Source organism: Canis lupus, chromosome X (assembly GCF_011100685.1).
Source record: "Canis lupus familiaris isolate Mischka breed German Shepherd chromosome X, alternate assembly UU_Cfam_GSD_1.0, whole genome shotgun sequence".
In the NCBI taxonomy this organism is placed as follows: Eukaryota; Metazoa; Chordata; class Mammalia; order Carnivora; family Canidae; genus Canis; species Canis lupus.
In genome coordinates, this window is record NC_049260.1 from 121216383 (window position 1) to 121244088 (window position 27706).

Below are 27706 nucleotides of genomic sequence, written 5' to 3' on the forward strand. Positions count from 1 at the left end.
ATCTTACTGTGTGCTTTCTCATATTATTCATGGTTTCAACTGTGAGAGCTTAGGTCATCTGGGAAACAGATGCTAAGATGGTATTAGAAGAGAAAGAGATTGATTTTGGGAAATGTTTGTGAAAGGTAAAAGAAGAAAGAGCAGGAGCAGACTGGAGAAACCTTTAGGTGGGAATGTGGTCTGACACCTGAAAGGAGAGGGAGAAGTAAAGAAGAATAGGGGGAAGACCACCAAGCTGTAAAGCAGGTTTGAGAAGTACCAGTCAAGTTTATGAGAAGCTCTGGAATAGATTGCTTGTTAGAGGAGTCCCTCTGCATTTGACACAAGTGTCCATACTCTCGTACTCTCCTCAGTCTTGGGCTGGGAGCAGCCCAGGGACAATAGGACTTCAAATAAAGTATACTTATGCTAAAATTTATTTGGTGCTTATCTAAAATTCAGATTTAACTGGATGTCCTGGACTTTTATTTACTCTATTTGTCAACCCTATCACAATGGCAGGGTTGAGGTTGTATGTGGGCACAACAGCATGGTCACCTACTCACTAAGGCTGTTTTAGCTATTGACCTTGCCCACCTCAGAGACCAGTGGTGAATCTCTAATACGTCATCATTCTTGAAGGAAACCAGAAATCGACTTGGGGGTAAGCTGAGTCCATTAAACCTCTTCAAAACTGCATGTGGCAATGACTCATCTTGACTGTAATCAACGCAATTTTTGAATATGAATTTGCCTTTCTTCCTGGAGGGCCTCAGCCAGCACTACCATTTAAGAGCAGAGGCTGTTGATCTACTGAGACAGGATTTCATCTAAAATACTGGATTGGACCCAGAGATCCACTTTCTGGCCAAAGGAGTCCAACACTAAGCACATGGCCTGGGATTCCGTTATATACTGCACCACTGAAAAGGTACTGAGCAGAGTGATGAAATGATGTGTTGATGACACAACTGAAGTGCCAGTTTGGAGATGATACCATGAGAGGATGGGCCATCACCTACCAGAAAACATTATATATCCTAAATCAGTGTCATCCTAAATCAATATACGGAAGAATATACAAGTTTGGGAATGGGAGTAGGAGTTGTTTTGTTTGTCATCATTCCCAGTGATTTTGTGCTTCCCATGCTCACAATTCTGTGTTCTGCAGGTTTGGAGCTCTTGACTCTAAGACTGCAAGTACCTTCACCAGGAGACACACAGAAGCCCCATTGAATTTTAATCTATGGTTGCTACCTGGTTACATTTCGCAACAGCCAAAAGAAAACAAACCGCCCGGTCACTTTTGGTACCATCCAAAAGAAAACAAGTCAGCATTATGACAGGGGAAACTTACTCTAATCATTAGGAGGGGATGAGGGTATCGCTATACAATGGGGTTAGGCAAGAATAGATTTGGTGTCTAGGTGACCCACTTAGCTATCCCTTGGAAATGATAGGTTTTTCAGCCATGGCCTGAGAAGGGCATGGTGTCTCAGACCCTTCAAGGGTGACGTTTTCAGTCACTGCACCAGATAAGATACCTATGTCAGCAGAGATACTAGCTGAGAGTAAAAGGAACTCTAGAATGGGTAGTTTAGGACAGAAATAATGAGTACCAGTTAAGGTCCTGAAACCAGCTCCAGTGGCAGGTGCTATAGTGTCTTTCACTGATATTCTAAGTTTTCTGCAGGAAAGAAGCTCAACATAACCATGAGATAATTTCTGCAGAATTTATCTATATGAAGCAGATGAGCCTGAGTAAGGTGAGGAATGAACTATAGTAGGTGTTACCAACACCTCCTACATCCCTGCTACTTTGACACAGAAGCTCTTGTTTCTCCAGCCGCTGAGATTGTTGGAGGCTGACAGGCTTCAAGCGAGTCCTTCTCCAAGCATACTTGAGTTCGTGTCCTTCCAGCTTTATGCTCACATCCAACAACTAATTGGTCAGTGAAAACATGTCAAGACCTAACCCCATCGCCCTGATTTGCAACAATTTGGAAGGCCCATCCCAACCCCAGAACTTCTCATGTGTTCAGCTGAGGCCCTTACTACTGTAGGCCAATCTCTTGTCCACCCAGCCTTTCTCCCTTCACTCCCCTCAATGGACATGGACCTTAAAACCACTCCCTAATCAACCTCCTGTGTGTTAATTTCAGTCTCAGAGACTGCTTCTCAGAAAAACTAACAAGTAACTGTGTTCTTTGCTTTTGTTTTAATTATTGCTATTTCTTCGTAAGAAAAGATTTTTCAATATGTTCCTTTATAGTTTCTAGCGTTTTATGCTATGCTTAGAAAGGCCTTTACCATCCTGAGATGATAAACATAATCACCCCTGTTGTCTTACAGTTTCCCTAAGACATTTTAAAATTTTTTAAAAAATTATTTATTTATTTATTCTTTTATTGGAGTTCAATTTGTCAACGTATAGCATATCACCCAGTGCTCATCCTGTTAAGTTGCCCCCCTCAGTGCCCGTCACCCAGTCACCCCATAATTTTGATATTACGAGAGGTACAGACTCAGTTTTACTTACTGATTTTTAAATGATCTAAAAATTCCTCTTTTGCTGAATCTTTTCTAAGGTGTGTTTTTATCCTTTTTTCAATTTCTAGGTTTCAATACTTAACTCATTTTTCATGCATTGTGTTTAGTACTGGAAATGCTTAAATTATGAATTTTTCTGAGTGCAGTGTTGGCTGCATCCCACATGCTTTACTATGTAGGTTTTTTTCATTATTTTTTTTAGATATATCATGCACCCAATTTCAAATTATTTTTGAAGAACTGTTTATATGAGCTTTTTATAATTTATAAATGATAAGAATTTTATTATTTCTTAGCTCTATTAGAGTGTGATTAAGGAATCTGTTTTGCACTATTTCTATTTCAAAAACATAACCTGACTACTTTTTATTTTCTGCATCTTTCTAATGTAAGTAAAAGTGAGGAACTATTTTCCTCATTCTAAATTGTTATTTGTACTTTGCCATGGGTTAGGAATCAAAAAATACACAATAAAGTCATGCAGATTTCTTATAGGGAAGGTCTCATTTCAAGAACTTTAGAGTAAAAACATTGGCTGTTCACATGCCATTTTGTCTCCTCCTAGGTTCTTGTTTTTGTTTCTGAGTTCCCTTAGAGTTGGATGTGTCACCTGATGCCAGAGCCAACACTCCTCAATATGCCTTTAGAGAGTTTTAATTTGAAGGGTGGATTGATCAGGCTCTCCAGACTTACTCCCAGCCAAAACAAGGTATTGGGATTCCTAGGGTCTGGTTCCACTCCACTATCTGCTTGTGCAAGAGTAGATATTCCTCTCTGGGCCTCAGCATCTCCATCTCTACATGGTGGCAATGGGGGAAAAGTGTTCTGAGTCTGATAATCTCCAGGAAACTTCTAGCTTTCTGCTTAGGTGAGGTGAGAATGATGGACAAAGCAAAGAGGACATGGCGGGGAATAAGGGCATAGGAGCAAGTAAGTGAAACAGTAAAAGGGGGCCATCCACTTGGTCACCCTCTTTCCTTCACTTTTCCACTAACAGAGAATTCATGGTACATGCTTGGTAGGTCTGGGAGTCATGGATGCAAGAGGGGAACAGACAAATTTGGGTCATTTATTTGAGATTTAAATCCTGAACTGAGAACAAACTTGAATGCCTAAGAAACCAGCTACACCTTCTGTGCTTTGCTGATATATTTATTGATACATTTCCCCTTTTCAGGTGATGGTGACAAAAAGCAGATGTATCTCCCTACCCTACCCACCCCCCAGCAAAATACAGACACAGATTTCATTCAGCATATACAAGCATTGGGGCGTGTCCAAATTCACCTCACTGGGTTACCAGAGCCAGGAGAGGTTCGGTCTTGGGGGCCCAGGAATCGAGCAGGCCAATGCTGAAAAGAGGCTGCCATTCTGGGTCTTGCCACTGGGGTGTTGGCAGAGGCTATAGAATCAAACCATGATGAACAGAGCTGCCTAGCCCTGTCATGTGGTCTAGAAGGTGACAGTGGGCTCCTGAGTAGTTTCCAGTGAGATCCACAGTCCCATAGAAATCTGTGCCTCAGGGTTCTCATCTGCAAAATGGGGATGAGAACCCTGCCCTGAATATATCCCAGGGCTATGATGAGGCTCAAAATAGAAATAATTTGTCAAAAGTGCTTTGCAAAAGGTAAAGTGCTATACAAATTTAAGGGAATTCAATTCGTTGATTGTGATTGTGAGTGCCCCAGGATAAGAGTGGACTGGCTCATGGGTCCAGGGGCCAAGGAAGTGGCAAAACTCTTATGTTGTGCCTTTAGAGGGCACCAATCTGTGCTAGTAATGTCCACTGCAAAGCAAAGTTCTCTTAGTGTCTTGGCCCCAAGAAGTCACCATGGCCTAGCACCTGGGTCGGGGCTGGGAAAGCCACTGGGGAAGTTACAGATAACGTCACAGGGGTCAAGGAAGAGGAAAAAGGTGGCATATAAAGCAAGGGGTCATTACTATTACCACACACAAAAATAGATACCCAATGGATGCAAGGCGTTGAATTTGTAGTGCAGATGAGGGATGGAGGTGGGGAATGCGGGGAGAAGGAGGTGGCATAGCAGCAGAGGGAGATACTATCCCAAAGAGGCTCAATTGCTGCCTCCCCTCCTTGTAATAGAATAATACTGGTGTCTATCTGTAGGGGAAGGGAGGGCAGGAAGACAAAACCAAGAATATAATAATCTGAACTAAAGACTAGAGTCCCCTTCCCCCTTTAAAATGCTGTCCAGCATTTTAAGGAGATGTCACTAATAGGCAAGCAGCTGTCTGTGCACTTTGAGGCTGAGGCCAGAGCTGGGCCTGGAGCACCACAAAGGCAGTATTGTTTCTGGATAAAGGCAGTGGGTATCAGCACTGGGAGACGGCTGACCTACTCATACACGGGCATGGTCTCAGGGAGCTAGTAATTGACAGCCTGTTATATTTAAGCCTGAGAATAATTAACGCTCCTTGAGGAATAGAGAGGTGGGCCATTTTACTCAAAGTGGGCTGCCATCGAAGGTCAGTAAAAGGGTCAGGTAGGGGGGAGGGCCAGGAAAGAGCAATTCACAGGCTTGTGTTTAGGGAATGGGGAAGGAAGGACACTCTCTTGTTGCTCCTGCTGCTGCTGCTGCTTCCCTCTGACTCCCTTGACAAGGGGTGTGGGACCTCCTGGGGAACTGAGGAGGTTGCTCACAGGGTACCAGCTGGCACCTACAAGTTAAGGCAAACAAGCCAGTAGAGCACATTGAAGAAGAAGAAGGTCACAGGAAAAATAACTCGTGAGTAGTTATCCAGGCGGTAGATGTGGATGAAGAGGCGGCCCTTCTGCCAGATGCTACCCTCACAACTGGGGACCATACAAAAATACTTCTTGCACCACTTGCAGCAACCACCAGGCCTCTGGGTGGTATCTAGGCTAAGAGACTGCTGGGCTGGGCAAGATGGGCCCTCCTCTTCATCACTTTCCTCAGAGTCCTCGATCTGGCACACAAAAGCTTCTGGATGCTGGTGGACATGGGCACGGGGAGGGGTACGGGAGCGGGCACGAATCTGTGGCTGGAACAGACAAGGGAAGAAGTGTGAAAAAAACAAATATGAATCAAGTCTAGGTGCTGCCTCAGGGTTTCTGGAGGCTTTGTCCTTGGCACATTTTTAAATCTCCCCCCACCACCCCCATTCCCAGCATGACATCAGAAAGTATATTCAACTCCACCCCCCCACCTCAGGTTCCCTCTCCCATCACTTGGTGAGCTGGCCATCCATGTGCCATGAACCCCAGTGCCCTCACTTGCATGCCTCCACACTCCAAAAGCTTGCCACCACTCCCATACCCAGGTCATACATGGCGAAGTTTTGGAGAAGCACGGGGATTTGTCCGGTTGTAAGTCAGGAAGTTGAGCACAGCAAACTCCATCAGAGCACAGAAGCAGAAGACGAAACAGATGGCAATATAGAAATCCAGGGCTGTGATGTAGGAGACACGTGGGAAATTCTTACGGGAAAAGGTGCCCAAGGTGGTCATAGTGAGTACAGAGGTTATCCCTGTGAAAGCACAGTAGTGGAGGTGGGCTTAGCTACCAATCCGTATATTACACTGCTGAAAGGACCCTTGAGAAGGCAACTCTGTGCCAATTTGTGTATATTACCCACTTACCTAAAGAGGTTCTGGCTGGAGCAGAGTCTCTCTTGATCCAAAAGGAAACCCAGGAGAGCATTGTGGTCACAGAAGAAGGGACGTAGTTTTGAAAGGCTACAAAGCCAAACCGCCTGCTCACATTGAAGTAAAGTGTCATGACCGTGAAATCACCTGGAAGACAAAAATACCACTTCATTACAGCACTGACATGAGAGTCCCTTCAAGGCAGAATGTACACATTAAGGGTCTTGTTCAGCTCAATAAATCCCCACCACAGTCCTAAGATAGAGGCACATTATGCCAATGCCACATACAGAGAATCAGAAGAAACCCAGAGAGGGGGCTCACTGCACGACCCATGGTCAGTTAAGAGCTAAGCCAGGGCCAGAAATGTCGTTGCTTCTTTCTCAGCTCACTGTCCCATATCCCACATCTGTCTCCTCAGGGTGGCAAAAGTATCAGATGAAAGTGAAAAACTCGGGGGCAAGATGGTGGAAGAATAGGGTCCCCAAGTCACCTGTACCCACCAACTTACCTAGATAACTTTCAAACCATCCTGAAAACCTATAACATCGGCCCCCGATTTAAAGAGAGAACATCTGGAATGCTACAGCAAGAAGAGTTCGTGCTTCTATCAAGGTAGGAAGACGGAAATAAATAAATAAGTAAATAAATAAATAAATAAATAAATAAGCATCCAAGGGGGAGGCGCTCCCCGAAGAGCAGGGAGAGAGCCCCCAGGACAGGAAAGCCCAGTCCTGGAGAAGCAGGAACTTTACCAATCTTCCCAGATCGAAAGGCGCTCCCAGGGAGCTCGAGCAGGATCCCAGGAGGGGCAGTGGAGCCCTCAGACTCCCGGGGTCACTAACAGAGGAAGCAGCGCCCCTGGGGAGAGCGTGCCACACTCTGCGGCCGAGCTCCCTAAAGGGCTGCAGTGCACGCACAGTGGGGCCGGGGAGCAGCTCAGGTGGTGGCTCCGTCGGCGGCTCCAAGCGGAGGGGGCTGCGGGATACAGCCCAAGATCCGGCAATCCTCCCCCCGGGGACCAGCGGAGGCCGGGAGGACACAGGGCAACAAGGACACTCCGGCCTCCTGGTGGCCCCCAGCTGTGCAGATCAGCGCCCCCCGCCCCCAGAGCATCCAGGCCCCTACAGACTGGGAGATGTGGTAGTTACTGCGGGAGCTGACTCTAGGGCTGGAGAACTGGCTGCCACCACTGTTGTCCCTCCTGGTGTCACCTTGTGCCTGGGACTGAGCGGGTCTGCCAAGGAGCAGGGGCCTCACAGGGTCAACAGCTCCCACTGAGCCGTGCACCTGGCAGGGGGCGGGGCAGCTCCCCCAGGTGCACACACCTGAGAATCAGCACAGCAGGCCCCTCCACCGGAAGACCAGCTGGAAAGACAGGGGAAGAGCAAGTTCTCCACCGAGCAGCGCTGGAAAGTTCCAGGGGAAATCGACGGACTTACAGTATATAGAATCAGAGGATACCCCTTCTTGTTTTTTGTTTGTTTTCCCCCTTTTTTCTCCTCTTTTTCCTACCTTTTTCCAGGACAACTTATTCTTAGCCACTCTGCACTGAGTAAAATGACTGGAAGGAAGAACTGACCACAAAAGAAAGAATCAGAAACAGTATCCTCTCCCAGAGTTACAGAATTTGGATTACAATTTGATGTCAGAAATCCAATTCAGAAGCACAATTATAAAGCTACTGGTGGCTCTGGAAAAAAGCATAAAGGATTCAAGAGACTTCATGACTGCAGAATTTAGATCTAATCAGGCTGAAATTAAAAATCAATTAAATGAGATGCAATCCAAACAGGAGGTCTTAACGACGAGGGTTAATGAGGTATAAGAATGAGTGAGTGACACAGAAGACAAGTTGATGGCAAGGAAGGAAGCTGACGAAAAAAGAGAAAAACAATTAAAAGATGATGAGGAAAGGTTAAGGGAAAGAAATGACACCCTCAGAAGAAAAAAATCTACGTTTAATTGGGGTTCCAGAGGGCACCGAAAGGGACAGAGGTCCAGAAAGTGTATTTGAACAAATCATTGCTGAGAACTTCCCTAACTTGGGAAGTGAAATGGGCATTCAGATCCAGGAGAGAGAGAGAGAGATCCCCCACTAAAATCAATAAAAACCGCTCAACACCTAGACATTTAATAGTGAAACTTGCAAATTCCAAAGATAAAGAGAAGATCCTTAAGGCAGCAAGACACAAGAGATCCCTAACCTATATGAGGAGAAGTATTAGGTTAACAGCAGATCTCTCCACAGAGACCTGGCAGGCCAGAAAGGGCTGGCAGGATATATTCAAGGTCCTAAATGAGAAGAGCCTGCAGCCAAGAATGCTTTATCCAGCAAGGCTCTCATTCAGAATAGAAGGAGACATAACAGCTTCCAAGAAAGGCAGAAACTGAAAGACTATGTGACCCCAAACAGCTCTGCAAGAAATATTAAGGGGGACTCTGTAAAAAAAAAGAGGAAGTAAAAAAAAAAAAAAAAGAAAGAGGAAGTCCAAGGAAACAATCCACAAAAACAGGGACTGAATAGGTATCGTGATGACACTAAATTCATAACTTTCAATAGTAACTCTGAATGTGAATGGGCTTAATGATCCCGTCAAAAGGCACAGGGTTTCAGGCTGGATAAAAAAGCAAGACCCATCTATTTCCTGTCTACAAGAGACTCAATTTAGACCTAAGAGCACCTACAGCTTGAAAATAAAAGGTTGGAGAACCATTTACCATTCAAATGGTCCTCAAAAGAAAGCAAGGGTAGCCATCCTCATATCCCATAAATTAAAGTTTATCCCAAAGACTGTAGTAAGAGATGAAGAGGGACACTATATCATACTTACAGGATCTATCCAACAAGAGGACCTAACAATCATGAAGATTTATGCCCCAAATGTGGGAGCTGCCAAGTATATCAATCAGTTAATAACCAAAGTTAAGACATACTTAGATAATAATACAATTATACTGGGAGAGTTGAACACGGCGCTTTCTGCAATTGATAGATATTCTAAGCACATCTCCAAAGAAACAAGAGCATTAAATGATACACTGGACCAGATGGATTTCACTGATATTTACAGAACTTCACATCCAAACGCAATTGAATACACATTCTTCTCAAGTGCACATGGAACTTTCTCCAGAATAGGCCACATACTGGGTTACAAATCAGGTCTTAACCAATACCAAAGGATTGGGATTGTCCCCTGCATATTATCAGACCATAATGCTTTGAAACTAGAACTAAACCACAAGAAGAAGTTTGGAAGGATTTCAAACACATGGAGGTTAAAGACAATCCTGCTAAAGTTGAAAGGGTCAAGAAGGAAATTAGAGAAAAATTAAAAAGGTTCATGGAAACTAATGAGAATGAAGATACAACCGTTCAAAATCTTTGGGATACAGCAAAAGCAGACCTGAGGGGGAAATACATCACAATCCCTCAAAAAACTGGAAAGAACTCAAATACAAAAGCTAACCTTGCACCTAAAGGAGCTGGAGAAAAAACAGCAAATAGATCCTACACCCAGCAGGAGAAGAGAGTTAATAAAGATGGAGCAGAACTCAATGAAATAGAGACCAGAAGAACTGTGGAACAGATCAACAAAGCCGGGATTTGGTTCTTTGAAAGAATTAATAATATAGATAAACCATTAGCCAGCCTTATTAGAAACAAAAGAGAAAAGATTCAAATTAATAAAATCATGAATGAGAAAGGAGAGATCACCACCAATACCAAGGAAATACAAATGATTTAAAAAACTTATTATGAGAAGCTATACACCAATGAATTAGGCAATCTAGAAGAAATGGACGCATTTCTGGAAAACCACAAACTACCAACACTGGAACAGGAAGATATAGAAAATCTGAACAGGCCGATAACCAGGAGGGAAATGGAAGCAATCATCAAAAACCTCCCAAGACACAAAAGTCCAGGGCCAGATGGCTTCCCAGGGGAATTCTATCAGACGTTTAAAGAAAAAAAACATACCTATTCTACTAAAGCTGTTCTGAAAGATAGAAAGGGATGGAATACTTCCAAACTCACTCTATGAGGCCATCATCACCTTAATTCCAAAACCAGACAAAGACACCACCAAAAAGGAGAATTATAGACCAATATCCCTGATGAACACAGATGCAAAAATTCTCAACAAGATACTAGCCAATAGGATCCAATAGTACATTAAGAAGATTATTCACCATGACCAAGTGGGATTTATGCCCGGGATGCAAGGCTGGTTCAACACTCGTAAAGCAATCAATGTGATTGATCATATCATCAGGAAAAAAAACAAGAACCATAGGATCCTCTCAATAGATGCAGAGAAAGCATTTGACAAAATACAGCATCCATTCCTGATCAAAACTCTTCAGAGCGTAGAGATAGAGGGAACATTCCTCAGCATCTTAAAATCCATGTATGAAAAGCCCACAGCAAATATCATTCTTAATGAGGAAATACTGGGAGCCTTTCCCCTAAGATCAGGAACAAGACAGGGATGTCCACTCTTTCCACTGCTATTCAACATAGTACTAGAAGTCCTAGCCTCAGCAATCAGGCAACAAAAAGGAATAAAAGGCATTCAAATTGGCAAAGAAGAAGTCAAACTCTCCCTCTTTGCAGATGACATGATACAGTACCTAGAAAAACCAAAAGCCTCCACCCCAAGATTGCTAGAACTCTTACAGCAATTCGGCAGTGTGGCAGGATACAAAATCAATGCCCAGAAGTCAGTGGCATTTCTATACACTAACAATGAGACTGAAGAAAGAGAAATTAAGGAGTCAATCCCATTTACAATTGCACCCAAAAGCATAAGATACCTAGGAATAAACCTAACCAAAGAGGTAAAGGATCTATACCCTACAAACTATAGAACACTTCTGAAATAAATGGAGGAAGAGACAAAGAGATGGAAAAATATTCCATGCTCATGGATTGGAAGAATTAATATTGTGAAAATGTCAATGTTACCTAGGGCAATTTACACATTTAATGCAATCCCTATCAAAATACCATGGACTTTCTTCAGAGAGTTAGAACAAATCATCTTAAGATTTGTGTGGAATCAAAAAAAGACCCCGTATCGCCAGGGGAATATTAAAAAAGAAAACCATATCTGGGGGCATCACAATGCCAGATTTCAGGTTGTATTACAAAGCTGTGGTCATCAAGACAGTGTGGTACTGGCACAACAACAGACACATAGATCAATGGAACAGAATAGAGAATCCAGAAGTAGACCCTCAACTTTATGGTCAACTAATATTCGATAAAGGAGGAAAGACTTTCCAGTGGAAAAAACATGGTCTCTTCAATAAATGGTGCTGGGAAAATTGGACATCCACATGCAGAAGAATGAAACTAGACCATTCTGTTACACCAGATACAAAGATAAACTCAAAATGGATGAAGGATCTAAATGTGAGACAAGAATCCATCAAAATCCTAGAGGAGAACACAGGCAACACCCTTTTTGAACTTGGCCACAGTAACTTCTTGCAAAATACATCCACGAAGGCAAGGGAAACAAAAGCAAAAATGAATTTGGGAGTTCATGAAGATAAGAAGCTTCTGCACAGCAAAAGAAAAAGTTAACAAAACTAAAAGACAACCTACAGAATGGGAGAAGATATTTGCAAATGACGTATCAGATAAAGGGCTAGTTTCCAAGATCTATAAAGAACTTATTAAACTCAACAGCAAGGAAACAAACAATCCAATCATGAAATGAGCAAAAGACATGAACTGAAATTTCAGAGAGGAAGACATAGACATGGCCAACAAGCACATGAGAAAATGCTCTGCATCACTTGCCATCAGGGAAATACAAATCAAAACCACAATGAGATCCCACCTCACCCCAGTGAGAATGGTGAAAATTAACAAGACAGGAAACAACAAATGTTGGAGAGGATGTGGAGAAAGGGAACCCTCTTGCACTGTTGGTGGGAATGTGACCTGGTGCAGCCACTCTGAAAAACTGGGTGGAGGTTCCTCAAAGAGTTCAAAATAGACCTGCCCTATGACCCAGCAATTGCACTGTTGGGGATTTACCCCAAAGATACAGATGCAGTGAAACGCCCGGACACCTGCACCCCAATGTTTACAGCAGCAATGTCCACAATAGCCAAACTGTGGAAGGAGCCTTGGTGTCCATCGAAAGGTGAATGGATAAAGAAGCTGTGGTCTGTGTATGTAATGGAATATTACTAGCCATTAGAAAGGACAAATACCCATCCTTTGCTTCGATGTGGATGGAACTGGAGGGTATTATGCTGAGTGAAATAAGTCAATCAGAGAAGGACAAACCTTATATGGTCTCATTCATTTGGGGAATATAAAAAATAGTGAAAGAGAATAAAGGAAAAGGAGAGAAAATGAGTGAAAATATCAGTGAGGGTGACAAAACATGAGAGACACCTAACTCTGGGAAATGAACAAGGGGTAGTGGAAAGGGAGGTCGGTGGGGGTTTGGGGTGAGTGGGTGACGGGCACTGAGGGGGGCACTTGGCAGGTGAGCACTGGCTGTTATGCTATATGTTGGCCAATTGAACTCTATTAAAAAATAAATATATTTTTTAGAAAAGTGAAAAACTCATCCTACTATCTGTCAGGGCCACATGGCTAATGTCCAGACCTTCATATCCATCAAGGTACCCTATCTAGTCTGCAGAATCATGGACTGACACATGTACCACTGGCCTTTACAATGGATACTGTCAGAGAATAAGCCGAGGGTGGGTGGGGGAAGCACAGGATCCATTTGACCTCCTTCCTATTCATTCATATGCTGGTAAAATGCCTTAGTTAGCACTGTTGTATCAGAGGCCAAAAGAAATCACTTGCCCTTCCCAAACCTCTGATGGTTCCCTATTCCACAACAGCTGTAGAATCAAATGGACAGTCTAACCTGACACTAAAGGCCCACCATGACTTGGCTCCGACTGACATCTTACACACACCTGCACATACACACCTCCCTGTAAGCTAATGCCATGTATTCTCAAATTCCCTGACTTAGCCTGCATATTTGCATCATTATCCAAACTATAGACTCCTTGTTCTTAGTCTATACCTTAATTCAAGCTGAGTGTTTCAGGAAAATAGAAGAATTAGCTTAAAGTGAAAATTGGGGCATCATGTCCTTAATGTTGGCTCTTCCCCTACACTGTGATGGCTCTTATAGTACCTAATGACAACCTACATCTCTAGTTGGCATCTTCTATTATACCATTCGTGCTGCCTTATACTCTGACACACTCATCCCAAACACTCTGCCCATGATGACTCTAGAGATTCTGGGGGCTTTCCTGAGCCCAAGACTTTCCATTTCATTTTCAATATCACATAGGGTTTGTGATAGCTCAAATTCTGGCTCCTTAGTGAAGCTAAGTTCCAAACTTCTACATAAGTGATGCTGTAAAATTTCTTGGCTTTGAGTTAGGTAGGCTTTTAAACCCCGTCAGGGTTTAAATCTCTCACATAAGCCCTGTGGCTTGGCTCTTGCCCATCCTAGCCCAGCATGGGCTGGAACCTAGCAGATGCTCAGTGACTCTTGCTACTACTGTCTGGCAATAGCTTTGTAAAACAGACCAGAACACTAACATGTCCACGTGTCCTATTGTTTTGGAAAGTAGATCACCTGTGTAGCCAGGCTCTCTGTTGGAGCAAAACGAGGAGAGCAGCCTTTCCTACTCACCTTGGCAGCACTGACGCTTAAAGGGCAAGAGTTCTCAGAATCTTCTGGAAAAAGGCAAGGATGTGGCTTGGGGTCAGTTGAATATCTGTATTCAGAGTAGTAGCTTTAGGGATAGAACTCTTCCCCCAGGGTTGCAGCAGGAACCACTCACACTTGCCCACTGGCCAGAACATATTTATCGGGTTCTTGTTCTCTTGCCCCAGGGTCTTGACTGCAATTTAAGACACCCCTATTTAGCTACAACCACTCCTTGTGAGACATATATTATTGTTTTGAGATTTATTATCCTATCAGGTTTTCCTATGTTTATTTTATTTATTCCAGCCAAAGAACAACCTTCTTCACTTCTCAAGATATGGAAGTTTGTCTCTGAAAGTTGAGGGAAGGATACTAACACATGATTTCTTATTCCCGAGGAATAAAGGAGGATGGGCAAGGGAAAATACATATCTGGGGCTAAGGAGCTAAAGCCAAAGCCAAACACCCCCCACCAAAAACTAAAGATTCTTCTGCTTTTCTGTCATTTGGCCAGACCAGAGTTGGACACTGCACTGTTAGAGGAACAATAATTTAATAGTCTAGTCCAGAGGACTGGACTAGCAGAATGAGTGAGCCCAAAGCCATGAAGAAAAGGAAGGAAAAGGAACTAGACTGTAGAGTCTATAAAAGATTGTGACTCTGGGCTGGGACCAAAATACTGGTCCTTTAATCTTGACCCCATGGAAGAGTGACTGGGTTTACCATAAGTTCAGTAGTTCTAGGGAAAAAGAGTTCCAATGGGTAAGAGTTGCAGAAATTCCAATTTCAGATGAACGGGAAGTTTTCTGATGGACAGAGTTTTTCAGAGAAGGAAAAAGCTCCCTTGTGAGAAAGGAAGTCTTGATCATGGGTAAGATCCATCAGAGTCTCAACAGCCACCAGTGAAACTTAACTCACTCACTGGGGGCAAGGCTGGACTCTGTGAAAGCCTTCTGAACCAGAGATTCTCTGGTTTGTGGCCCTAGGTGACCAAAGTAGCAAGCTACCACCACATTCTGAACCCTTAGGAACCAAGTACATAAATCTGCTTCAGATACAAGAACTGCCCAGAGGCTGTTAGGAAGAGTTTGAGCCCAGCCTCAAAAAGAACTATGATGCTAGAGAAAGAATAATTCAAGAACAAATAGCCTCTAGTAAAAGCAAAAGAAGCCCTTCTTTTCCCCCAAGAGCCCTCCTCTTTCCCAAGGAGGGCCAGTGCTTACCTATTGCCATTACTTTGCTGATGATGCTGGCTCTGGGGCTTTGCAGTCACTAGGGCACCATTTTGAAACAATGCATAATCATCTACTAAACGGAACCACTAGTGACTTGAAAGCCCCTGGGCCTTGTCTCTTCTGCCGCTTTTGATGATGGGTCCCCACCTGTCTGGGAAAACTGAGGTGCAGAAAGGCAAGAGGCAGGCCCATGGTTAGCTGGCAGAAGAGCAAGGATCCCGAGTCAAAGGTGGCACAACTGCTTACCCAGAGAGCCCGAGAAAAAGAAAAGCATTTGCAAAACAGCCCACCCCTGCCCCGGCCTAGTACTGTGTAAGCAAAGCTCTAGCTGGATGAGCATGAGCTATTCCTCACGCAGTGACCAACTCAGTAAGTAAAGCAAAAGCAGATTGTCTGCCTAGCCACACAGAAGCAAAGCAAGACTCCTATGGTAAATGGCTGGTTTGGTGACTGGTTCCATCTGCATTCTTGAAACGATGAGAGCAGTGCCTCCACTGCCCTGACTTGGTCAGTGTGAAGAGGGTTTCCAGGGATGCTCCAGGAGCAACCCTGGGGAGATCCCTTAGCTTCTCATTGAGATCACCTAGGAACACAAGCAAAGACACTCATATCTGATTGGAAGCTGATGTGGAAAAGATCCAGCCCCCCCCCCCCTTAGTCCTTGTCAGGGACAAAGTCAGGAAACCAATGGTCACCATGTCCACGTTGAATCCACCATGAAGCCTTTGGCGGGAGTCTGTCCTTCTCAGAGCTGCTTCTTTAAAATAAATGTTGACGCAGTAGCAGTGGTAACAGCTGAAACTTCCCCCATACCATCCCAGCCCTCACCCAGTCGACATTATAACTCTAGCCTCCACTTCCCATTAGGGCCAACTTTGTTTCCCACTCAACCAGCTTGGATTGGTTCTGGGTATGGAGAACTCACATGAGCTCAATTCCCCAGTCATCCAAATAAGCCGGTTGTAGCAAATAACTAGAAACTGAAGGGTCGGCATGATAGAGCTAGGTGCAAATCCTGACAGCAATAAAACTTTAGCTACTTACCTGTCCTCTGAGGGACTTGGCAAAGCACTTACTTCTTTGCAGATGAGACTGAGATGTAGTTACAAAGTCTCAGTTTCCTCTGCAAACAGTTGTAAGTGCTTAGCATTTCCAAGACAGGAGTCATGTTCTACAATATTTCCATGGGATGATTACATACATTTATATGTGGCCACCTCCAGTCATCCTCACCACCCTCCTGGGCCTCTGCCTCGCTCTGGTTTCAAAAGTGTACGTACCAGCTGGGGTTGAGATAGTTTCAGTAGTGTTGGTCACTCCTGTAAAATCAAACTGAAAGAGCTTCCAGGTATTCCTCTCATCGATCTGAAGCTTGAAATTTTCCCATTTGTAGATCATTTCACTCTCAGGATAGGAAACTGTAAAGCAACATGGGAAGGAGGGTCGTGTGAGACTGGGAAGCCCAGCTGTCTCTACCAACATGGAGTCTAAGCAATGCCTTGGAGTCCTGACTCTGGCCTCACCAGCTGTAGGACCTTGCTTCTCTTACCTTGTTGTTGAAGTCCATTCAATACGTGCATTTACTGAGCACTCCTTAGTACCAGGCTCTGTGCTGGAAACACAAAGATGAGCAAGGCAGACACCTTGCCCTCAAGCATTCACATTTTATTGAGTAAGATAGTAAGTATACATTTGTAATTGTTGAAATTGCTGGGAAACTTCCACCCATGGGACAGTAGTAGAAAAACAGGAAGGATGAAAGACCACTTGGGGATACACTCAACAAAGATTTCATAGCAGGTGACATTTCCAATAAATCTTAAAAGCTAAGTAAATATTCTCTGTATGGGTGAGGCTGCAAAGGTGAGGAGGGTTTTCTATGCACAGAAAGGTGAAAATGCCTGATGGATTATGGAAATGCCTAAAGTTCAGGATGGCTAGCTCACAGACGCTGGATGAAGCATACAGGAATGAGTGATAGGGGCCAGTTAATGAAATACTTTGAGGGTCATTCTAAAGAATTTGAAATTGATCCATGACAGTTGAGGGAGGATTCAAAACTAAAACATGACCTGGTCTAGATGATGCTTCAGCTAGGTCACCCTTGTCATTATATGAAGATGGTTTGTTGACAGGGAGACCAGTTTTGGGAGGCCAGTGCAGGAATCTGCGCACAATAAAATGAATGAAGGTAGGAATCAAAGCTGTGGCAATGAGAATGCAGAAATAGATAGGATCAACAGACACTCAGGAGGGAAAATCAATAATATGTGTCAATTGATTAGATGTAGGAGGTGATGGAGAAAGAAGCATCAAAGTTCTTGGCTTGGGAAACTGAGAGGGTGATGGTGCCTTTCAACGAGACAAATGTGAACACAAAAGCAACACATTTGTTTTGGGGGGTAGAGACGGGGGGAAAGCAATGTATTTAGTTCTGGACATGTTCAGTTTTAAAGTGAAGGTGTTGTGAAAGCCCAAGTGGGAGATGGCAAAGACCTAAACCAACGTACTGACAGTGGCAATGGAAAGGAGCAGACATACTTGAATTATACTTCAGAGGTGTGTGACTGACTTGAGATGGGGTGAAAAGAAGAGGGAAGAGCCCAACACGAGGCCCAGTGAAGCAACACAGTATTGTCAGCAGGAAAGGAGATGAGGAGGCTCTGGGCAAATCTGGCACCATTTTAGGAGAAAAGCAGAGGCAGAAAAATGTAAAGGGTAAGGATGAGGAAAAAGAAGGGGCTCAGTATGATTCTGGGGCCCCAGAGACCTAAAAAGGTACTCACAGCTAGAGAAAGACAGAGGGCAAGAGTGAGAATCCATTGGAAATTTGAGCATGTAGAGTAAACATCCAGCATCAATGGTCATCCTGGAAGGGAGAAAGGAGCCTCATTAGGCTGGCCCTGAGCACTTAGGTATCCACCCATTTTGGGCCTGGGAACCACCACCGATGAGTGGCAATAGTAGGATTTAAAACAAAGAGCTCAAAGGAGAGACAAAAAGAGTGGAAGAACAGCTTGAAAGTATCTGGCTACTTTGGCTTCCATCATCAGAGAAATGTGTGGACCAATTTAGATGGGCTTTTGTTGTTTGCCCATCCCAGCTTCCAGGACTTCCCAACATTCTCCCACTCTGTACCACCTTCCCACCTCATACCACTGATATACAACCTTCTCCCACCAGGCATTCAAATGTCCAGCCTGCTCTTAGGTGTCTTTCCAACCGCTGTATTGCTGCTCCGCCTGGACAATTCCACCACCGTGGACGTGTTTCTACATCCAGTGCCCACTTGGGATGGAATTGTCCAGGCAATGCAGTCATACTCTAGTGTGGGGACCTATGGACTGGGAGGCAATTAACTGGGTACGAGTCCCAGCTCTGCCATGAACTTGGTGTTTGGACTTAAGTAATCTTTCTATTTTGAGGCCAGTGTCTGTGTTTATACATGAAGGGGGTAGAACTCATGGTCTAGTAAAGCTGGAAAGGCCCTTAGAAGTATCATTCGGGATGAAACCTATGTCCATGGTTCTTTGGTGAAAAGAGTCCCAAGAGGTAATATTCCAGAGGCTTGACATACCTAATTGTGTACAACACCTTGCCATCCTTGTGGATGCGAACCATCTGGTTCGGCATGGTGATCACATGCTCTTGAGTCCTCTTAGAATTCCTAAAGACTGTGTCTGGGATCCAAAGCTGGCTCACCATGTTTCCATTCAGAACAAAGCTCTCAAAGCTGCCATTGTAACGGAGGCGTTCATCATACCAGGTCTGGCAGAAGGTGATGTCAATGGTGTATTCCTGGTGGGATTGATAGAAAAGCACACACCTAGAGCTATACAGGCAAAGAATATTCTCATGCCATCCTGTGAAGAGTCTATCAAGTAGATAGGAACCTACTTAGGTTTGCACAGAGGAAAAGAGCATGAATTATACTGTAGGAGTTATCTATTTCCAGACATTCTCAAAAGAAAGGAACATTCCCAGATAAACAACAGTCAGGGAAGACACATTTCATCTTGAAACAGACAGGCAATGGTGGTTTAATTGCACAGACTGGTCTCATCACATCACCACTGCCTTGTAGGGTTATGGGATTACTCCAGCCAGGTTAACACCCTCTCAGCCCCCACATTTCCATACAAACCAAAGATCTCAACTCAAAATCATCTTGAACATTTATAAACACACACCCCTTTGGCTGTATATGCTGGAGTTTCCCCTTTCAGCTTTTATTAGGGGAGCACAAATGTTAATTAACCTCAATCCTTCATTCTCCAGAGTTATACTTAAAAATGAAGTGCTTTGAATCATAAGAGAAGTGTGTGTTTAGTCTCATGTTTTTTGAATAATTGTTTTGTTTTTCCTTTTATTTCTTAAAAATATTTTATTTTTTTATTCATGAGAGATACAGAGAGAAAGGCAGGGACATAGGCAGAGGGAGGAGCAGGCTCCCTGAGGGGGAGCCTGATGCTGGACTCAATCCCCGGGCTCCAAGATCATGCCCTGAGCTGAAGGCAGACACGCAACCACCGAGCCACCCAGGTATCTCTGTTTTTCCTTTTAAACAAGGGCACCTAACCTCTGAATGTGCTTGTGCATCTGCATAGCTATACCCATAACTATTTGATCTCCAGGTGATATTGCCTATCCCATAAACTGTTAAACATGAGAAGGATGTTTAACAGGAAGAAGCATGAGAAGCTAGAGATTCGCACTCCTGGTATTGAAGGGTAAAAAACAGACTGCAGTAGAACTGCAAGCAGTGTGAAAAGCAAGTGCCAGAACTAGGCCTAGGGGGAACCTTAGGGCTAGCCCAACCTCCTTTACTTTTGAAGCTCAGAGAGAAAAGGGCCTGTGCAAAGTCACACAGATAGCTAATGGCAGCATATTGGCTCTGGTGCTTAGAACACCATTACTATGACCTTGCCCTGGGACGGCCTTCACTGATTTCCCTCTCTAGTACTTATTTCACTTGCACCAACAATCCCTTTGGATGTCTAGGTCCAATTTTCCCCTGTAGAATTCCTAGGTCTTTCTCCTGAGTTATCCTCCATCCAACAATGAACACCACCCAGTAGAGCCCCCAGGGGAAAGGTCTAAACAATCCCAGCTTGGCTTTGTGGCCCAGGCCAAAAGGTGATGAGAGCCATTGCCAAACTGCCAAGAGCTGGCCTTCCAGACTGAGAAGGTTCCCTGGAGTAATCCAGAGAAGCAGACAGAAAAAAAGCCAAGCTATCATCCACATGGGAGCCCTCAGCTCTGCCCCATCCAGCCCTGCCAGCCTTCATAGGTGGCCTTCAGAGTGTTTCTACAGTCCCAAGTAGCTGGCAGTTCCAACTTGGCTTATGGAGTCTCCTTCATTCCGAGGCCATGTGAACTGCTTGGTAGCTAGGGGAAGTCTTCCCTCCCCAATACAGGCTGTTTTCCTGCTGTATGTTATAGTGTTTCAAATGAGCATTTAATTTCTATTTAATAAGATACCAATTGTAAGTTCATTACACAGCAACTGATAACTAAGAGTTCAATTTTTCCTCAGTTTGACAAGGGAGCTTAGGCTGTACATCTTTTTTAGCTCACCTGAAAATCTAGAAATTCAGTGTCAAGGAATTGGCTTAATTAGGGTTGCTCACAACAATTATCACAGCAAGAAGAAGCCTTAGCAACTGTTGATGTTATGATGGGCAGTCATTCCCAGACTGGTCATTGACTTCTAAGCTCAGGCTAGGTGTTTCAAAAATTTAACCAGGAAACAGGTAGAAACATTTGATTTAAATCTCCATGCTATGGGCTCAGGTTTCTCTCTCTAAGGACTACTCCTATGCTCTACACAACATCTGATTAACTGAGGGGTGTTGGAACTCTATTCAAACAACCACACCCCTCCTGTAACAGAATGCTTGCTGAGATACCCAGTTGCTTCAAATGTAAAATGAAGATCCTAATGGCAGCCTTGCCAGCCATACAGGCTGTCGTGAGGATCCAAGGAGACAAGTATGCTCTGTTCATTGGCTGTGTGAGAAAGACACACACACTCCCTCTTTACCAAGTACAAAACTCCAGTGTCACAAGGGAAAAGTAGACTGTACAAGAACTGAGAACTCCCACAGTTGTAAAGCACTATTTGGTATTATGTAAAAGACCAGGCTTCTTGGGGGAAACTTAATACCACATGAGTCTTTGGCATCTCCTAACAGCACTTGGCCTAGGCTAAAGCAGCACTTTATTGGCCAAAGAAAATCAAATTGTTGGCTCCTCTTTGGACCAGTTCTGTGTTGCATGCCAGGTTCAGCGACTGCTAAGTTATTAGACCGTATCCCGTGGGCTTGTTAGGTATCAGGGAAAAACAAGTCACTTCTATAGGACATCTTTCATAATTCATTTCCGCAGTTAGCATACACTGAGTCTTTGATACCAAGGAAACCATGATGGTGAGAGCAAGGCAGACAAACAACAGCTAATTACAGTACAATGAGGTATAGAAGATCAGGTAAATAACTCTGATATAAGCTAGAAAAATATGAATCCTAAAGAGAGGAGAATGGTGTGAGTATGAAGGGAGCAATTTATAGCTGTGGAGGTCAAGGAAGATGCCGTGGAAGAGATGCCATTTGAGAGGGGCTGGGAAGGATAAGGCTTGTGGCAAGTAGAAAATTACAGCAGTGGCATTCCAAGCAGGAAATAGCTTGAACAAAGACCCAAAGGTACAAGGTGATTTGGTAACACCCATACTCTAGTGTGACTAGAGCACACGCGGTCTCTAAAGGAGTGGGGAGGAAAATAAAACCAGAGCCTCAATTGGCTCCAGCCATGGAGGGCCTTGGCCAGTAGAGTATAGTGTTGAACTTCAGGCTGTAGGCCAGGTTAGAACTGCAGGAGGCACATCACACACGAGGCCAGGTCAGTACGTAGACTAGCATAGGCAGCGACTTTGACTTTTGCATATTTCAAGGAGAGATAATAGAAGCTCCCTGAGGACAGTCTTGACACTAGAATGATGACAATAGAAAAGGAAAGAGGGAACCAGGCCAACAGGAGAAAAGCAGTCTTACAGCAATAGTTAGTAACTCTAGACTTAAGTCTATAGAAACCATTGTCAGAAAAAAAAGAGCCGTTTTGTTGTGGTGTTCAAAGTTACTTTATTATTTTTATCTTGAATGGAAGACTAGAAGATATGGTCAGGATTCTGAATGTCCTCTTCAGGCAGCAAGGGATTTACCTTTTCCCACCTTTCAGAGTCAGTGTTGGTTTCAATACTCCTGCTCCAAAACCAAAACCAAAACCAAAAACTCTTATGGAGACACAGAACCAAAAAAAAAAAAACAAAAACAAAAAAAACAAGTATGTTAAAGGCCCCATGGGTCAGCACCCTGGGCTATGAGACACTCTAATTACAAAAAGATCAGTACTCACCATGTCCATGATAGAGATAGGGCCAAGGGTATTGACAGAGAGCTCGACAGTGACCACAGTGGGCCTTTCTGTAAAGGAAGCAGAAGTGGCACAGGTAAGTGTCAAACAGGGGCATGGGACAGGGGGCAGCATGGTCAGAGGGGAGAACAGGGATATGGGTGATGACTAGGGACATGGTTTCAACATCCAATCCTATTTCTTTCTTTGTTCTTTCATCTTAAGATCCAATTCATTGACTGTTAAGAGCTGGCCATAGCTTGAAGGTCACTGATCTAGTCTACTCACCTTATCATAGAGTTGGAAAAACTGAGGGTGAGAAAAGGAAAAAAAAAAAGTCTAGATCAAGGTCAAGAGCAGTGCTGAGACTAGAGTTGATATCAGCAACAGATGTTCCTGCCCTCACCTATAGCCCACACTCATTCTCCACCCCTTGACCTCACCCTCCCACTCCACGAGGGGGAAGAGTTAGGTTCTGCTACTCACCACCTATGCCAGGGCGCAGTTTGTGGTCATAATTATTCAGGATACTGTTCAGGATGTGAGTGGCTGCTGGCAGATTGCCAAGCCTCATGGTGGACTTTGTTTCTTCAGAGAGGAGCTTCTCTTCAGGAGCCTGGGGCTGAGGCCCATACACATCATCACGGGCAGAGGGTGCACTTTTTGATTCAACATGAGGTCCTTCGCTCCTAGAACATAAAAACAAACATAAAATGAAGCTCTGTTCTCCACTCTGTAGGGGCCCTGGCTGAGGCCTTTTGGGACAGAAGCAAACCCACATAAATCTGTATCCCAAGGCATAAAGAGTGACTGGTAAGAGCAAATTTTGAGCCAGCAACAGATTATATTTGTTAATTTCTTCTAAATCTTTCTGCTCTCTGGGGACTTTCCTAGTATCCCTCCTTTATGGTAATTCTTTATTTAAAAAAAATCCCAGTAACAAAACCAAGCTAAAGATTTTAAAAGAACTTGGGATCCCTGGGTGGCGCAGCGGTTTGGCGCCTGCCTTTGGCCCAGGGCGCGATCCTGGAGACCCGGGATCGAATCCCACGTCGGGCTCCCGGTGCATGGAGCCTGCTTCTCCCTCTGCCTGTGTCTCTGCCTCTCTCTCTCTCTCTCTGTGTGTGTGACTATCATAAATAAATAAAGATTTAAAAAAAAGATTTTAAAAGAACTTCTCAATGTAAGATGAAGGAGATATTGCTGTAGGAGCTTTGGCCAATCAGCTGCCATTACCAACCCTGGTCTCCAGTCGGCCTGACCAGCACCACTGGGGAGCAAATGGGTGGGCAGGGGGCCAGGATCACTGAGGAATGCTCGGGAAAGCCAGAACAGCCTCTCCCACGGAGGGCCAGGACACCAGGACACCGTGGGAATATTCTGCATTTCTTTGCTTTTGTGATATTCACTGCTTTCAAATTGGGGGCAGTGGGAAACTGGGGAGTGAGGGGAAACTCTGAGCACTGAGGAAAGTCAGGAGTCCATTACTCGGAAACTGTCTTCTAGGAGAGATGGTAGACTAGATCTCAGCATGAGTGCCACAGCCAAAAAATAAGAATTAAATTAAATAAAATGAAAATTAAAAAAGCCATCTGGCAATGTAGGAAGCTCGCCGAAGGTGTTAGAAGTTAAGAGTCCTGGTACTTTTGCAGTGAGGAAGTGGGCATCAGGGGGCTTCTGAGATTCCAGTCATGTTCTAGTGCCTGATGTGGGGTACTAACACCGGTGTGGTCATTTTCTGACAACTCATCAGCTACATAATAATGATTTGAGCACTTTTCTGTATATACGTTCTAATTCAATAAAAAAAAGTGTTTTGAAAAATAAATGCTGATAAAAATCTGCAAATGTATGGATCTTATTTGGCTCCTGATTTGCAAAGGCAAACTAAAACACAACACAAAACAAAAAAAAAATTTATGACACAACGGGAGATTCGAACACTGGATAGAGCAAATTTTGAGCCAGCAACAGATTATATTTGTTAATTTCTTCTAAATCTTTCTGCTCTCTGGGGACTTTCCATACTATCCCTCCTTTATGGTAATTCTTTATTTTTAAAAAATCCCATTTTGTCTTCACCATGACAAATTCATTCTAATTTTTTTGGCATAATAGTGGTATTTTATTATGTGTTTGGAGTCCTGGCATTTAGAAATGCATACTAAAATAATTGCATATGAAATGATATGATGTCTGAGATTTGCTTTAGAATAATTTAAGCTGAAATGGAGAGTGGTGGGGGATAGAGAGATGAAGTGTGGCCGTGAATTGGTAATAACAGGGCTGGTGTTGGGTACATGGGGTTTCACTCTACTGTATGTACTTTTATGTATTTTTGAAAAAAATCAAAATTAAAAGCTTTTTTGAAAGCCATCGGCAAAGTTAGTCTATAATATTGTAAAGCAGAAGAGTGGTTTGCTTTGGGTAAGAGAGTGTACTGGGAGGGCATGTGGTAAAGCTTGCAGCAGGGGGGAGTAGGTGAAGCCACAGGCATGGCTTCTGTGGTGCAGAACAGGGGCCTGACAACTTGTGCAGCTAAATGCATTTTCCTGCAGTATCTCAAGCTCTTAGAATTGCCTAACTGGCATACAGATGTGCCAGATTTATGCCATTTTTCATGTCTGAAGTGGTTAATTCCCACTGTGGGCAAGGGAAGAGCTGGGCTTGAGAAAGGCAGTTTCCGTTTCCAAATAACACATGCAGAAATGTCCTCTTTCGCTGAGGCATCCATCCCCCCCAGTCCTCTGACTTTTGGAGGGGCCGAGGGAGAGGGAGAAGAGGCCTGGGTGACGTGGCCACGAGCACGGTATAATCAGGATGGGGCACTGCCAGCCAAGACCACCCAAGAGCCTGCAGCAGCTCCTCCCAAATGTCTGAAGCCAACAACAAGAGCCCCAACGTTCAAGAGGCACACAAGAAAAGCCCAGGGATCACTGAAGCCCCTCTGCTCCCAAACTATGTCTGCGATGAAAATGATATCAGAAGGTCCTGAGGTTGTCGTAATTCTCCAGTCAGCCTTCACCAGTAAAAATACAAACAAAACAGACATGCTCATCGTGGGATCCTTGAGGTTAAGGAGCTGCTGACACTGCATACCTTTCCTCAGCCAGCCACTAAGCCCCCTTTCAGGGCTAGAAATAATAAAAACTTGAAAAACACTCATGTACTGGGCTAGTGGAATCTTTCCATGGGGACTTTTCATGCACTCACATCCCTCTAGATGCAATAGTCCAAGATGGAGCTGGAACTCCGCACCCCTTCCCACTAGTGAGGATGCTCTTCCAACTAACTGTGGGTGATGGAAGGAGAGGAAGAGGGGACTGGCAAAGCTCCAGGAGGGGGCCCACTGGCTTGTTTGTTTTTTTCCCCCCAAATCAGCCCTCTTTTTAACCTTTCGGGTAAGAAACTGAGCCCCATGTGGGGAAAGGGCTGAGCCCAAAGTCACCACCATTTGAGGCTGAGCCTGGACCAGAGCAAGGTTTCCTGGTTCGATGTGTCTCTTGCCAACACACTGCATGGCCACCTTTAGCTCTTTGCTGACATCATGGGTTGCCATGTTGACAGTGTCTGAACACCACTTGCTGCAGCCCTTCCTCCCTGGGCCCTTCCTCCCTTGCCCCCTCCCCTGACAGCAAGAGTAGTTTCCATGTCAACAGCCCCTGTTCCTAGCTGTTCTTCCCAGTTCCTCCCCTCTTCCTTTTGCCCCCACTCCGAGACCCCTCTTTTGCCCTAGCCAGTAACCATGCCAGCTCTCCCAAACAGTCCAATTCATATCTGGAAGGATGTGGATGACTGGAAATTCCTAGCACGCATTCAGAAATATTTGCCAAGCCCCTGCTGAGGCCAACCCCCACACCCCAGGGCTCCGGTGAGCCAGCAGCGAGCCCTACAGCCCCTCCCCTGAGGAGCTGAAGCATTGTGGGGTGAGAGGAGAAGCCATCTCCCCTCTGCCCAAAACAGAGAACCAAGACAGAGAGACTTGTGGAATGGAAACTGTCTCAAAAATATGAAGCAGTCATTTTCTACTCTAAAAAGTCAGAAGTGCAGGGAACAACCTTCTGAGCGAAGTCCTGGGGCCAGAAGAAAGTGTGAGGGAAGCTGGCTGCTCCAGGGAAACCTGCTGTTAGCCTTTGGAAAAGGGGGTGGGGATGGAAATCCGGGACCCAAACCTCAGACCTCAGAGAATAACATTCTTGGCGTCTGGCTCGGTCAGTCCGAGACCCAGTAGGGTGTTTGGTGCTGGTGGGGGTGGGGAGTGGGGGGTGAGGGGTCGGGGGGGGGGGGGGCGGCGGTGGATGCAGGAAGGGGAGGCTGGGCCGAGAGGAGGGGGCTGGATAACGGGCGGGAATCCTTGGAGTAAACTGGGGCTCGTGCCTGGGACTGGCAATGAGAGGAGCGGCGGGAAGGGAAGCAAGTAAAGTCAGAGTTATCTGGCGCAGTGCCTGGTAGTTAGTAGGCGCTCAGAAAAAGAAATTCGAGAGGACACGCAAGCCAACGCTCCAGCATTTAGGCGCAGTTTGGCTCCCCAAGCCCGGGCGCCCTCCCGGGTTCCATCTTCCCAAAGCCTCCCCCCACACCCCCACACCTCGGCCTCAGAAGCACGAGCCTACCTCGGCCAGTTACCCCGCGGGCCGCTAGCCTCTTCCAACGGAAGATCCAAGGAGGGAGAAGCGTGCTAGTCCCCCGGCCCTCGCCGTGGTTTTGGAGAGCGGGAGTCTGGGGCGCGGGGCGGCCAGGGAACAGGCTTCCCGCCTTCCTTCCTGGGCGCCCCCTCAGGGGTCTGGGGCCCCCATCCTACAGGGAGCGAGTTGGAGGCCGGTGGCGCGTCGCCGGGCCCCGGGGCCCGGCTGGCCCGCGCAGTGGCCGGGAAAAGGTGGGCGCGGGGCTCGAGGATCGCAGGGACCCAGGGGTCCGGGGAGCTGGTCCAGCTCCAGGGGAGGAGGAGCTGGGCGCGGAGGGCTTCTGGGTCCCGGGCTGGAGACTCACCTAGACGGGAGGATTATGGACGTGCCCAGGAGGATCAGGAGAACTTTGGCTAACATCGTGGTGGGGACCGGCGCGACCACCTGCGTGGAGGTCGCTGCGCACGGTCTGGCCGCACCGAGCGCGGTGTGCGGGGTTTTGTTGGGCTCCAACTTCCACTCCTCCCACTCGCCCCGCCCCGCGCCCCCCACCCTGGCCCC

At 45.2% G+C, this 27706-nt stretch overlaps 2 protein-coding genes and 2 non-coding genes across 4 annotated transcripts in view; 1 reads left to right on the plus strand and 3 right to left on the minus strand.

Moving 5' to 3' along the window:
- Positions 1 to 27706, plus strand: part of LOC119868539 (melanoma-associated antigen 9-like) — a 778808-nt gene that overhangs the window by 29880 nt on the left and 721222 nt on the right. The window lies entirely within an intron of this gene.
- GABRE (gamma-aminobutyric acid type A receptor subunit epsilon) lies at positions 3661 to 27677 on the minus strand. The gene is made up of 9 exons (XM_038588583.1): positions 27510 to 27677; positions 23007 to 23209; positions 22524 to 22591; positions 18691 to 18911; positions 17900 to 17982; positions 16394 to 16531; positions 6152 to 6304; positions 5840 to 6039; positions 3661 to 5553 (listed from the first exon to the last, which is right to left on the minus strand). Exons 1-9 carry the CDS (start codon positions 27563 to 27565, stop codon positions 5209 to 5211), a joined length of 1467 nt encoding a protein of 488 aa, XP_038444511.1. The 5' UTR covers positions 27566 to 27677; the 3' UTR covers positions 3661 to 5208.
- Positions 15142 to 15210, minus strand: MIR224 (microRNA mir-224). The gene has a single exon (NR_049394.1). It is a non-coding gene; the product is annotated as a microRNA mir-224 (primary transcript).
- Positions 16177 to 16261, minus strand: MIR452 (microRNA mir-452). Its single transcript, NR_049489.1, has one exon. It is a non-coding gene; the product is annotated as a microRNA mir-452 (primary transcript).